This window comes from Gambusia affinis, linkage group LG12 (genome assembly GCF_019740435.1).
Source record: "Gambusia affinis linkage group LG12, SWU_Gaff_1.0, whole genome shotgun sequence".
Classification (NCBI taxonomy): domain Eukaryota; kingdom Metazoa; phylum Chordata; class Actinopteri; order Cyprinodontiformes; family Poeciliidae; genus Gambusia; species Gambusia affinis.
Window position 1 is genome coordinate 13,884,444 of NC_057879.1, and position 13,934 is coordinate 13,898,377.

Below are 13,934 nucleotides of genomic sequence, written 5' to 3' on the forward strand. Positions count from 1 at the left end.
TAGAGGGTTAGGAGAGTGAAGCCCTTTAATCTGTAATTTATTAATCATTAAACATTATTACATTATTCATACTGGTGAACAAGGACCACTTCTACAGAGGGACATTCACAACATACATATTACGTTATTATATACAGTGCAGTGCATTACAGTGGATTGTTATATGTGTATTACCGGGATGGGGGGACAGGGAGACTGAAAGGAGAGAGGCAGAGGGAGGAAAAGAGGAACAGCGAAGGGTAATTTGGAGGGACAGGGGGTTGTAACAGTAAGCTGTTTGTATTATTAGCTCTTTTTTATTTATTTTTTTCTTACCACAGTACAGTTTGTTCTATAAAAGAGAAAGAGAGAGCAAAAGAGAGTGTGAAAGAGTGAGATAGAGAGAAAAAGAGAGAGAGATGGAAAGAGAGAGAGAGAAAGAGTGCCACATTTTCACAGCTACTGTTAGGTGAACCTACTGGTTGTTTGACCCTTGTGGGGAATATCAAATGAGAGATGTTTTGTCATGAGATGCTATAGAGAGATGCTATAAAACATTCTAAGATGTTCTGCCTCCTTCCAGAGCACAGAGACCTTGGAGGGCAGGTCAAAGGTCAAAGAACAGATCAGCGTGCATGCGTGCTGCAGACATTCAGACGTGTTCGGCTATCAAAAGAAACAGCCGGCCCTCCGACGTTTTCCCCTTCCGTGTTTAGGCATCATTTTTGGTGCTTTCCCTTTTTATTTATAAAAAATACAAAACATAACAGCGAAAAGAACTCTGTTGATCGCCCCATTTTTCTTTTTTTTTTTCCTTTTTTTTTTCTTCCCACACTGTTTCTTCTTTAGTTGTTCCTCTTCAACCCAACATATTTATTTGTTTCTTTTCTTTTTTTTTTTTCCTCCTCCAGTATTACATATTGACAAAGTATACAATATCTTACAACTGAACAAGACTGAAAGATAACATTTGATTTGTCCAATCAGATACACGGTCTGGCTCCTATATCCAATTAGAGAAGTCAACTGGAAGCTAGCCAGTATAAAGTAACACAACAAGCCTATGGTGTGGGGGGAGCCATCCAGAAACAGCTCTGCATTAACACGAACAGCCGCCCTCTGGGACGGTGGGCTCTGCTGGTTTGTCCAGCTTGATGTCAATCACTGGGAAGGTTCAGTTAAGAAAAACACATTGGGACTTCTTACGTCAGTGTCAGATCTATAATTCTTAGTGCATGTTCTTGTACAGTAGAATGAAATGGTGAATAAACATGAATCAAACAGAGAATCTATTTTGAACTCTATTTCGTCAATTAATTGACATTATTCTATGAGTGCCTCCTCCTCTCCTGCTGTCACTTTTCTGACAGCCACTGTGTGGTGCCAAACCCCTGCATCTAAAACCTCTTCCTGGCTCTGTGCAATCTGTGCCTCTCAGGCATAAATCGTTTAATGGCGGATGCTTCTGTATAGACAGAAGGCTTGTCTGACTGTTTTGTGTTTTCGCCAGCAGCCACTAAAAGATTAAAAATAAGCTTCCCAGCTTCGCGGACGCTTGGCTCTTGAAAAGGTGGATGAGAAAAGCTGTAAAGGATACTGCCTTCGGGGTTTGCGTCGTCCAGACTTTCCATCCCAGGTAGGGCGGCCGCGACTCGACGAAACAGCTGAAAAGAGAAATAAAAATGTGAAGAAAAATATATATGGTAGGGGTTTATTTTTGTTTGTTTCTTTGCTTATCTGCACTATTAGAAAAAAGGTCCCATGGTTCAAATCCCAGCCTAGGATCTTTCTGCATAGAGTAAAAAGGTAAATTTTATCATTAGAAATAATATTGTTTACCATTCATTTCAGCAAGATTTTTTTGTAGGGCATCCATTATAAACTGCACTTTTTCCTCTTTCTTTGCTTTATCATGAACAGCAAAGGACTGTAAGTGAACAAATACAAACACAACCAAAACAAATGTTGACTACTCATTGTTACAAAGATAATTAGACTTTTATTGGCTGATGTCTTGTCCCTTATTTAGTTTTGTCCTCCATTTGTATGTACATCTTAATAGAGTTTGAGAAATCAGATATTGATGCTATTTACCATCCATTACATCTATATAAAGTGCTATAATTGTCTTTGCCTGTGAATTTGCTTTAAAGTTGAACCTTAAATGCAGTAAAATATGGTGAAACTGCAAGGATCACCTGTTTGACATTGGAGCCTGTCTTGGCACTGGTCTCGATGAACATGACGTTCAACTCCTTGGCTCTCTGCTCTCCTTCCTCGATCGTGATTTGCCTGCGGGAAAATCCAGCCAGACTCGACATCTGAGGCTGATTCATTCAGTTCTGACGCGTTGCTTTCAGCAGCCTTTTTTAAAGCGGCAATTACATGTTGGAGTTGATTACAAAACAGAGTGTTTACCTCTTCTCCTCCAGATCTGTCTTGTTGCCCACGAGCATGATGATTACATCACTTCCTCTCTCCGTCCTGACGTCGTCGATCCATTTGCAGGTCTGCTGGAACGAATTTACATCTGTGGAGATTAAAGCGTCAGTTTAGAGTTAACTCAATTTAGAGTTAGTGTCTTGCTGTGACGTTAAATACCAGTGTGGAAAACACTTAGTCATTTAAAAAAAAGGATCAACGTGAGCTCACTTGTAATGTCATAGACAACCACTGCCACTGTAGAGTCCCGAATGTAGCTAGGAATGAGGCTCCTGAAACGCTCCTGTCCAGCTGTGTCCCACAGCTGCAGCCTTACCTGAATGCGAACACACACACACACACACACACACAAGCCAACACACCCCCTCTCAGCAGCTGTTTGTACATAAACTCTTAAATTTCACAAAAGCTAAACACAAGTAAAGGCTTTTTTTCTGGGGGATAAACCCATATCAGCTCATGCAGGCTGGCAGGGGATAATATCCCGCGACAGAAATAGCATTTGCACAAGTTAAAGAAGATGATCCATGACTATGGCTTATTGCGAGGGGAGAAAATGTTCCAAAGCTCTCACTAGGAGAAATAACCTTCAGATAATCACGTTAGAGCATAAAGAGAGCAGCGATTAAGCAAATCAAATCAAAGATTAGTCAAAACACAGTGGCGGCTAGGACATTCAATGACAATGGCATACTAAAACCCTAAAAGTGTAATATTTCCACATGCAAGTTCCAAAATGAATGTCAGGATTTCCTACTGTCCGGTCTTCCAGGTACATGGTCTTTGAGAGGAAGTCAATTCCAATGGTTGCCTATAAGAAAAGAAAGGGCGAAAAACTGAGTTTTTACACAATTTACTGATCTAAGTAAAGTCATTTTTATGTATCTACAGAAATAATCAACGAAGAAAACAAAAAAAAATTTGATTTTGCAAAAAAAAAACAACTCATAGTGCTATGATACAATTTAGTACATTTAGTTTGGTTATTATTTTTTAAAAACTTGAATGTATTATGACACATCTATTGAGTCACAATACTGTTGTTTAATATGATTCATTAGTTCAGAGTTTACATTTTAGTTCAATAACACTCATTAGTGTTATTCCTGCGTAAACAAATTTCCAATCATCAACACTGAAGTGCACTTACTGACCAGATCTCTACTCAATCAATACTCCCTAACAGGTTCACATGTTACACTTGTGTGTTTGAGCTCTGAGCCTCACCTGATATGTGTTGTCAAAACTGTCATACATGAATCTGGTGATGAGAGACGTTTTCCCCACTGGAACCAAAACACACAGAAGTCGGTTTTGTTAGCTAAAACACTCAGTAAAATGTTTAATCAAACTATTTCTTCAAATGGAGTTGTTCTATGAAAGGTGTGTCAGAAGCAGAACATCTAACATTTGAAATGGTTCCTCAGGAAAAAAAATTCAAATAAGCAGGTCTGCGATTGACACACTTTGTCGTCCTTTTCTTCCTTTCTCATCCACCCCTTTCCTTGAACTTTATCCGTTCATTTAATGAGATCTATATCACATGTGGGCAAAAAGAATGATGAAGCCCATCCAACTAGACCATGTTATGCATACTCTGCGCCATGGACACAGAGTATGGATGGCAGTATAACAGCCTGCATGATATTGCATCAAAGTTGACATTTACAAATGGGAAATTGAAGATATTGAAAACATTGTGCAGCTCTGGAGGACACTATGAGTAGATCAGAGTAAATTGCCATAAATAATTGACTGCCAAAGCAAGTATATAACATCAGCCAGATATGTAGGAGTTAGTATATGGGCCACACTAATTATCCTATGACAGACAGCCCTCCAGGTGGTCGGCTACCTCCTACCCCTCTCTATTTCAACAAATGCACCTTACTTGGTTTTTTGCCCTTCATAGCATGCGGATGTTTTAGTTCATTATTCACTGCAGGTTTCCTATTCCATACTCCTCTAAATATGGCCACCGACTAACAAAACTCCTGAAATTCTCCTTTTCTTTCTTGTTTTTTTTTTTTTTTTTTTTTTTTGTCGTATGAATATTTTAAGTAGCCTCCATCTGGTCAGCATTTTAGGAACTTTCTGGAAGTACCCAATTGGCTGAGATCTTTTGTCTTCTTTCTGAAAAAGCCATGTACACAGCAACCCAACCTACAAAGCAATAAAATGACAAATGCAAATGGTCAATATTCTAACAATGAAGAAAAACATTAAGTGAGGCAAACCGTTTGACTTCTGCAATTTTCTCCAACACACCTGAATTAAATGGCTCATTAGGATTTTAGTGCTGCAGAGGTCTGGTAAGAAGCCATTCATTTGATTCAGGTGTGTTGGAGAAGGGAGGCACCTACAGGTTACAGCATGGCAGAGCTCAAGGACTGAACTTGGGCACCTCTGCTTTAAGAAAATGAATAAAATGAACAAAAAAATCTGCTTGAATATTAGAAAAAAAATATAAACGGTATACAAATAAACAAGGGAAGAACTACCTCTTAAAAATCTTTTAACAGAGACATAGAATAAACACAATTACATGCTACATTGAAAATTTTACTCTGCATAAATCTGACAGCAAAGGGATGGCTCATTTCAAGGCTTAGCACTCTATAATTCAGCCTTACTTACTGCATCCTTGCACCACAGGGCCAAAACCCTGTCTGATTGGCTAATGGAAATTAGATTTAAAATTTACCTCTTCTTCGACATTTGAACAAATTCTACTTATAGTGACTTAACACTCCTGACATCTAATTGGTTCTGAGAGAGAGTTTCATAAAAGAGTCAGGGGAGGAAACAAAATTAGGCTTGCATGATATCAGGAAAATGTGACACTGAAATGTTATTACTGACAATTTTAACAACAATATTGATTGGAGGTAACCTATATTTTCCTTACTGCTCTCTGGGTGTTGAAAATCTTTCTGAGTGACCAAACACGGAAAGCAAAGTTTTGATTCACAGTAGCAAATATTGCATCAAAATTGTGGTTGGCATCTTACTCCTTCTTCTTTTTACTAATATTGCAATGATGACTGCTATTTGGTATGGTGCTGCTCTACCAGAATTTGTCACATGAAACTCGATGTTGCCAAACAGATGAAAGATTGTAGTCAAGTCAAGTGTTGATGTAATGAGGGTTTCTGTAACATTTTGCCAATTGGCTTAATGGATTTTCATTGGACTGCAGTGTTTTATTATGGAGATCGAATAAAGGAATGATTTTATTGAACCTGTCTATATAACTAAATTCTAGGAGTATAATTTCTGGATGTGAACTAGATCTTTTTTGTAACATGTCCTGAGATTACATTTGTTTTGAGGTGGCATTATATAAATTAGATGAGTGAACCGAAGTGAACTAATCTCAATTAAGATATTTAGAAACATAAATAAATGGAGCAAAGTGGGCCTTGTGTTCTCCATGCTCATTTACATCAATCCAAAGGAAGATTTTATCTGCACATGAGTGTGGATGGAAAGCATATATGTCCAGCAGGCCTCCTTAACGCTCCAGCCTTGAAACCTTATTGAAGCGATAGACCGCACCAGGCCTGTCTTCAGCACCATGGACAGCAAACATTGCAGTACAGGCCACACAAACACACACTCACACAGATGCTTTTAGTCGACACACTCTCCCACAGAAATAAAACAGACACACACAAATACACACGCCTACACACAAACACACTAAGACATCACGGTGAAAATCACAGACCCACTGTCACATCACAGCTGGTTATCCTTTCTTTATCATTGTTTTTTATAGAATATCGACTTTTTTTTGCTGCCACTTTTGGTGTCTAATATCTGACCACGTCTTCAGGCAGTAAACCTTTATTGATCTTCTTCTTGTGAATTTATCCCATCGCATGAAATCACAGACCTTCTTACCCTAAATGAAAGGATTATTGATAACACAGTATAATCTTTCAGCGATGTCAAGCCTTTCTTGTTTTTCTGGGATAATTTATGGGACAGAGCAAGAGACTGCGTGCTTTGGAGATGCTACAGACATCGGCAGTCTAGGGTGTGTCCCGAACTGACACATGGGAGACTGTTTGTTATCCTATCTAAAAATACAGAAAACTGACCAGGGCGAGACATTTGAAATGTTTTCATGTGTAAGAATCATGTGGGATGTCAGGAAAAGGGAATGGAGATGAAAAGGGAAAAGATAAGGAAGATATTTCACGGTCACTGCAGCACATCAAAACATCCCCATTCATTTCGCCTGCTATGATACGAGTTAGGAGCATTTGCGACAATACACATCCGCTCACTCACAATGACATTTCCCGATGTATAAGTTGAATTTACGCGTATGCGGCTTTTTTTCTTCTTCTTTTTGTCTTCCGTTAATCAAATTATCCTGGTCCCACTGATGCTGCCAGCACTAACATCGACATCACATACACCCAGGCCAACATCTTCTGAATTCAATTTAGCCTCTTTAGTGTGTCAAAAAATCTGATTATATACGTATTCTTCGTCATGCACACACATGTTCGACGTCCAAACCTCTCACCGATCACTGACTCACCGCTTTGCTCTCCCAAAAACACGAGTTTAAATTTCCTCAGGGGATTCCCCAAATCTCCTCCGGCTGACATGGTGGCAGATAGAAAGCCTAACTTAGATTTTTTCAAATATCTATTTTATGTATGTTGTTCTTCTTTATCGGCCTGCGTCTCTCTCTGGGCTATGGGTGCGCAGCAGGATCCTCCTCTCCTCACAGAATGGTGGGAATGCAGCTCAGCCTCGTCCTGTCAGTTTAGGTGGCGTTTGCGCCTGCGCGACCTCACCTCTTTCAAATCCCTCACCTTTCCGTTCGTATTCAGATTTTCCTTCCTCGAGATGGAAACGTAGCGAACAGGCGCGGCGAAAGTAAAACGTCATCGATAGAAATTAAAAACCAGTGGACGTAATAGTATTCCCATATGTATATAAGACAACCTTTCTGCGGTGTTTTTGTTTATTATGATAATATAATTAGGGATATAATCTTACAGTTAACCCTGCATGAATTATTATCCTTTATGTTAGGATTCTTTTCCAATTTTATTTTTTTTTTCTAAATTTTCTTAAGGCATAAAAAAAGGTGGGAAAACAAATGTTGGAATAAATAAATAAATAAATTCTAAGTGATCAGTTGTATTTTCCTCCAAATATAAAGTTGTTATTTGGAAAATACATCACTAGTATTAATCTTTAGGGGTTATATAATGTCACAATATTTCTTTTACCTGCAAGAGTTCTCTAAAGTAGAAGTAGGAACTGGACATTCCTGAGTAGCATTTTTTATTGGATTTGGATTTAAGAAATATTTATTAATACATATATATTAGTACATATTTTTTGCACTTACAGTGGATGGCCAGTAGTTGATACTGCATTGTATGATTCACTGGTGTCCACTTTTGTGGTCTGTGTGCATAAAAATTGACATGAGACACAAGAAAATGGGTTTAAGATAACTGTCCACTGAAGTGACCGCTATGCATGAAAGGGTTAATTGTGTTCAGCAAACCTTGGACATCTGTAGACATAGGGTGTATAAACATCTAAAATTCAAACGCATTTTCTCTATTTGCAGAATTGGTGAAGGTTCTTCAAAATACTGAAGCTTTTTGACAGTAACTTTTGTTTGCAATAACTGTTCATCAACAGTGCTTTCTCAGTGTTTTATTTAGCATCCATCTCCTTTTTAAAACAAGCTCTTCAATATCATTTTGTCCCAAAAAATCAAATCAAATTTTAGCTCAGTGTTCAAAGTCAAACAGTTCTGCCTCTTTCTCTTTCCAGAAAGCAAAACTGCGATCGATATAGTTACATATATCTTCATTATTGAAACAGGAAAAGTCTGTGTCACTGCCGCTCTCATCTGGAGTTGCATTTTGGACTATAACCTTGGGTGCAGGTTTAAAGTCTGGCACCAATGACGATGGGCAGCGACACGTTGTCGATTCACCAAAGAATTGAGTTTTGAGGTCTTCAAAGCCGTCGCTCCACTGCCGCCTCCCAGACTGAATTTCCTGGAGAACAGCCTTGTGGAAATCCCGCACCTTCTCCCAGGGGAAAAAGCTGGCATGGTCAAAAACCTCAAAGCAGAGGAGATGTCTCATCTTCCTCTCCTCAGCAGACAGGTCTTGTTCTAAGATGTGGAAATAACCCAGCATGAAGAGGTCGAGGGTCAAGCTGTCGTGACTCATTGCAACTCCATCCGTATCTGGCAGGAACTGCTCTGGGGAGTAGGTAACATTGGAGTTACATGAATTTTGTGAGGAGACCAAATGGGATTTTGGAGAATATTTTATCTCCAGCTTATTCCTCCAGGAGTTTACAATTTTGTCCACAGCACCTCGTTGTTGGCAGAACCGGAACAGAGAGTGGGGGTTCTGTTTCAGCTGAGCTGTAGCCACTTTCCCTGATGCTGCAAGTTTTTCTTGTCTCTGTCTTGCTGCTTTCATTGAAATGGCATATGCAGACTTTTTCCAGTGACTCAGGAATAACACAACTATCCGCTCTTTCCTTAAGCTGGTGGTCTCCATCACAGCTCCACAAGTTTTAATGGCATCACAACTAAGGTGTGTGTTTACATCATCACTGCTTCCTGCTGATGGTCCAACCCAATTCTTCCCCTTCAGCCGCTGTGCTCCATGTACAACCCCAGCAAAGGGGTAAATGCTTCCAATCTGACCCTCAAAGGTGGACCTAAGGTTTTTTACTGACACACCAGACTGCTGGATCTCCTTCTCCACCTTCTCTCTCTTTTCTCTATTGCAGCTGCTGCTCTCCAAGCGATGGCTGAAAGCAGATGCCATCCCAATATGGGGTATCCTACATCCACTGGATGTCCCCGCAGGTGCAGACTCCTTGTCTTGGCTATTTTGCATCAATCTCGAGTCCAGATCAATTTCAGAGGCAGTTATATTTTCCTGCAAACTCTTCATCCCTTCAACCATTCCTCCCACCGACGCCCACTCACTTTCCTTTCTCTGAGTTTTAGTCAGATTGGCCACCAGCAGAGACATGTTCTTGACAATCTCTGAGACACGATCACACCAGATGGGTAGAGTCAAGGGCATTTTTCCCCCAGAGTCCATTCTTTGTAGAATATTCTTGTTGAGGGAAATATTGACGATAGGATCAGGTAAGATTGCCTTTAACTCCTCGGTTAGCCTGGTCAACTCTAATTCATAAGCCTGGCAACATTTCTGCAGAGAAACAGACTCAATTTGCTGCTGCAAGTAAACCAGATCTTCCTCTTTTAGCAGTTCACCAAAGGGCCCTAAGATGGCGTTGTGAGTCTGGGAGTATTTCCAGGAATCCAGTGACATGTAGCCAGTCAACATATTCTGTAAAAAAAAAAAAGAAAAAGATAATTCACAATTCTGATGCATGATCTTTTTAACAAGTAAAAGTTTAGCATTTTGCACAAAAGTACAGAAGATAATAATAGGGGTTAACATCTGTTGACATACACTTTAATGACAAAAGTATTGGATCAAACATCCAAATTATTAAATTCAGGTGTTATGCACACTGTTTTGTTAAAGAATAGGCGATCTGTGAATTTCAGCATTGAAAGATTGTGATAGGAAGCCACCAGTGCAATAAGTCCATAAGTAAAATTTCCTGCAAAGGGATCAGAAGCAACAGCATTAACAGCAACTCACCCACAAAGAAAAACACAAAAAAATCACAGAGAAGGTTGAAAAAGCACTTTATGTGCAGAGTTTTGCAAGCTCGATAGTTTCAGACCTCCAAAGTTTGTGTGGTCTGCCAAATAGTAATTTTTCTGTTGTTTCTCTCAACGTTATCAAGACTGGACAGAAAACCATTAATATGTTTCACTCAAAATGTAAATAACCATCCCTTTCTCTGGGGCTGTTTGCATTAAAAAATGTTTCATCTTTCGCGGATTGTCAAATTAAAAAGCATTTACCATTTTGGACTTTCGGATTATTGATTGTTTTCTTTTTAAAACAGTGCGCTCTGTCTTTTTTTTCCCCACACAAAACAATGAAGGAGTACCTGTGCCTCCGCTACCTCATCATCTTGCATCCTGACCTGGAGCTGCCGAACCATCACCTGCCGTTTCCATTCGGGTATGGGGCGTCCAGTTTCATCATGGGTTGGCACCAGGGAGTCAATGTCAGCCAAGATCATGTTGACACTTGGTACCTCCTCCTGCACCTCCTCACTGTCAAGCCCCTATGGGTTTTCAATGACACAATAGTGATGCCCCTGATGTCTAGATATTTAGCCATGCATGTTAAGATAACATGAGCAGACAAAAAATAAGCACATGTTTGTGACTAATATTTTTATGGTACTGCGATGGACTGGCGACCTGTCCAGGGTCAACCCCGCCTCTCGCCTGTTGACGCTGGAGATAGGCACCGGCAACCCTTTTTTATTATTTACACAGCAACATTTATATTTTTGATGAACATGCAGTTTATCCATTTGATTTAATTTGCAGGCGCCTTTCAATCATTTAAAAATTTAAGAGATGACCATTGTTATTAAAAACTTAGATTTTCTAATAAAAATCTGTCTTTGTAAACTGATAAAAAACAGTTTACAAAGATAAACTGTTTTTATCTTTGCAATTATGTAATTCCGATTCTTCTGGCAAGAGGATATGTTTATTCAGGACGGTTTGAACTTTTAGGAGGGTGTAATGTTCACTTGGAAGACTGCACCACATGACTCACAGTTTGCCCGGTGAAGACTGCAGTTAAGCCGGCATGCCTCAGCGATTTAATAGGCTTCATCCGAGACATCGGCGTGAGGTCTCTCTCTGGAGGCCTCAGGTGATTGAAGGATGTCACCACTGTAAGCAAATACAACAAAGGTGGAAGGTCAAATCATATGGTTTTACAAATAAGCCTTAGAGACTGGCTCAGAGCAATGTGTGACAATCTGTTTTTAAATATGTGAACAACATATTTAAAAAAGATATAATTTCAAACTTCTTTTCGTTGTTATATCAAAATCTGTTTTGTTGAGTACATGGTCGTAGTTGTCCTGTTGATAGATGCTCCCAGCTGAGCTGTGGATTTCTGTAACTTCTCCAGAGTTACTATAGACCCCTTTCTGCATCTTTAATTAATGCTTACATTTCCCAGCCTGGAGTGGGTAACCATTTATTGGTATGTTTGGACACATACTATTCTCTTCCTATTTTTTGAGCAGGTGAAACTTGTAGTTGTAATCTGGCAGAAGCTTAGACATACAGTATGTCTGGCCTCATTACCTGAGGAGGCCAGTTGAACCTGCTGGATGGACCCTGTAGTGTGTTTTTTCGAGGAGGCAGCAGGGGTTGGAGAGGTGGAGGTCACAGGAAGTGGGGTGGGGTGGCGAGGCAGGGGGAGAACCTCCTTCACTGGCTGCTGGGGAGACACACAGCAGGCATGAACAATGCTCTAAAGGACAGCTGAACCAATATGCAGTTATTGTTTCAACATGTTCTAGTTCCAAAATATTTCTTTAATGCTACCTTATTTGAATTTTAATCTTCTACGCAACATAGCAGTCAGTTCCTACATCAAATACAACTATTTATTCTGTTCTTAAAGCAATTCATTTTCCTTCCTCTGAGGTGACTTTTAGCTCAGATCAATGGTCACCTTATTGTTCTCCATTCTTCTTCTCCTATCTCAAACTCTGGCAGATCCAAGAAGGAGCAGCCCCTCTGCTGAAAAGACAAAAGAGACCAATATAACAGGCAAATAAGGAAATGCTGCCGAAATGTGACACAGCTTCACAACAATCAGCCAGGAGATAAATATTGTCTAACAGCAAACACACACTGAGTTAATGTAAAGACATAGGCTGTGGCGCTTGAAACTGAGACAGGAAGTGGTGAAACTGGAGCCTGGACAGTGGATGTAGTAGCCCCCAGCAGAGTGCAGGAGAAAGCCTGTTGGAGCAACTGAGACACTGCTTTGAATACTGAATCCAGACATATTATCTTTTTCAAGAAATGTTTTGATTTATCCACGTGTTGAACTGCATTATTATGGCAACTGTTTGTATTACAGTGTTTAATTTAATTTCTCAGTGCAGGTTTCCTGTTTTACATACATTAATAAAGCAGAATAATTTGATAAATTAGAAAAACTACTGTACATTGAGTATATTTATCTTAAAGAAACCTCTTTAAATGGCAACTTAGGTAACTATTTTTAGAAATGTCTCACCTTTAATTGATCCAAAATTTTAAAAAGCAATATTATAAACATTCCACTGATAATTATAAGCAAAACTCTACTCACACTTACATATTGCTCCCCTGCAGCGTAATGAAGATGCCAACAGCACGCGAAACTTAAACTAAGAAGAGAAACATTCAGATGAAAACACAACAGAAGAAAACACACATGTCTCTCTTGTTACCTTGTAGAAGCCAATAACCAATAAAGCCAGTGAGCAGCATCAACTGGATCCAAACCTCAGACAGGGGGGGCCCTCTGAGTGTGCATAATTAAAGCAGGGGGATAGGATGACTGGGACCTGGAGATATAGAAACAATAGCACTGTGAATGTATGTGGGGGATAAAATGCTGTAGAGTACTGAACACACACCATCAGGTGTAAGTGTTCATGTGTAGAGGGTACATGATTAGTGCAGCATGCCCCCTAAAGGTGGTAGTATGTCTCTCCCAACACTTGCAGTTGGTCGATTTGGCGACCCCTACTGGCGCCAAATCACAAAGCTATGGACACCATTTTGTGGGTCACGATAGTAATGAACTGAAGGACAGCAGCGCATCACAAGAAATTATGTATTGGATACAAATATTTGTTTTGTTAATATTTCTATCTGGCACATTTTCTTAGTAATGTTGAGTCAGATTTTTGACTAAACAAAATAGCTGTGCATTGCAAAATCACCTCAGGTACCCAAAGCTACCACGGTTCTTCTTAGGCCTTTGGAGGGTATTTTGTAACCATGCTGTCTAGACCTTATACTTTCCAGTACATAGAATCATATCATTAGCACTTGCTAATATACTATTGCAGGTGAGACAAACTGAAATATCTAATATTATATGTGTAAAGTAAAATTGTTCTAGTTTCAATTATAAAACAATACTTATCTTATACCTTAATGATTCATAGGTCACCACATCATCTTAAAAAATAATAGATCTCAAAATGGTCAGATTTCAAAGAAATCAGCTGCAAGAATCAGCTAAAGTGACCATTTAAGCAGTAAAATGTCCCATTGTACAATTTAAATAGAGCCTCTAGTGTAACATTTACAGCTAGATAACATTTTGAAGGGTTACAAGAAATACTTTGAACTTGGAAAGTAAAGGTTTAAAAATTAACTAATGGATGGAGAATTTTGCATAGTACTCATTAAATAGTGACTCAGTTACAGAGTTTACAGTAGTTACTCTTGTCCTTCTTTTCTGTCTTTCACTGCCATCACAATTATTTTTTTCCATCACTTTAAACTTTTTTTCTTTTAATAGATCCAATTC

The 13,934-nt window shown here is 39.2% G+C and overlaps 2 protein-coding genes across 4 annotated transcripts; both read right to left on the reverse strand.

Annotated features, from left to right (window-relative positions):
• Positions 1 to 21: 21 nt before the first annotated feature.
• rab6bb (RAB6B, member RAS oncogene family b) lies at positions 22 to 7,074 on the reverse strand. 3 transcript variants are annotated; one of them, XM_044133959.1, is made up of 8 exons: positions 6,977 to 7,074; positions 3,649 to 3,707; positions 3,179 to 3,232; positions 2,632 to 2,737; positions 2,398 to 2,509; positions 2,178 to 2,271; positions 1,577 to 1,643; positions 22 to 1,143 (listed from the first exon to the last, which is right to left on the reverse strand). In XM_044133959.1, the coding sequence occupies exons 1-8, from the start codon at positions 7,044 to 7,046 to the stop codon at positions 1,079 to 1,081; spliced, it is 627 nt and encodes a 208-aa protein (XP_043989894.1). In that variant the 5' UTR covers positions 7,047 to 7,074; the 3' UTR covers positions 22 to 1,078. The 3 variants fall into 3 exon arrangements, with proteins under 3 accessions (XP_043989894.1, XP_043989893.1, XP_043989895.1); XM_044133958.1 differs by lacking the exon at positions 6,977 to 7,074 and adding an exon at positions 4,659 to 4,722; XM_044133960.1 differs by lacking the exon at positions 6,977 to 7,074 and adding an exon at positions 4,526 to 4,552.
• Positions 7,075 to 8,195: 1,121 nt separating this feature from the next.
• Positions 8,196 to 12,130, reverse strand: espnlb (espin like b). The gene is made up of 5 exons (XM_044134647.1): positions 12,072 to 12,130; positions 11,699 to 11,831; positions 11,157 to 11,275; positions 10,471 to 10,650; positions 8,196 to 9,791 (listed from the first exon to the last, which is right to left on the reverse strand). The coding sequence occupies exons 1-5, from the start codon at positions 12,084 to 12,086 to the stop codon at positions 8,196 to 8,198; spliced, it is 2,043 nt and encodes a 680-aa protein (XP_043990582.1). The 5' UTR covers positions 12,087 to 12,130.
• Between the last annotated feature and the right edge of the window lie 1,804 nt (positions 12,131 to 13,934).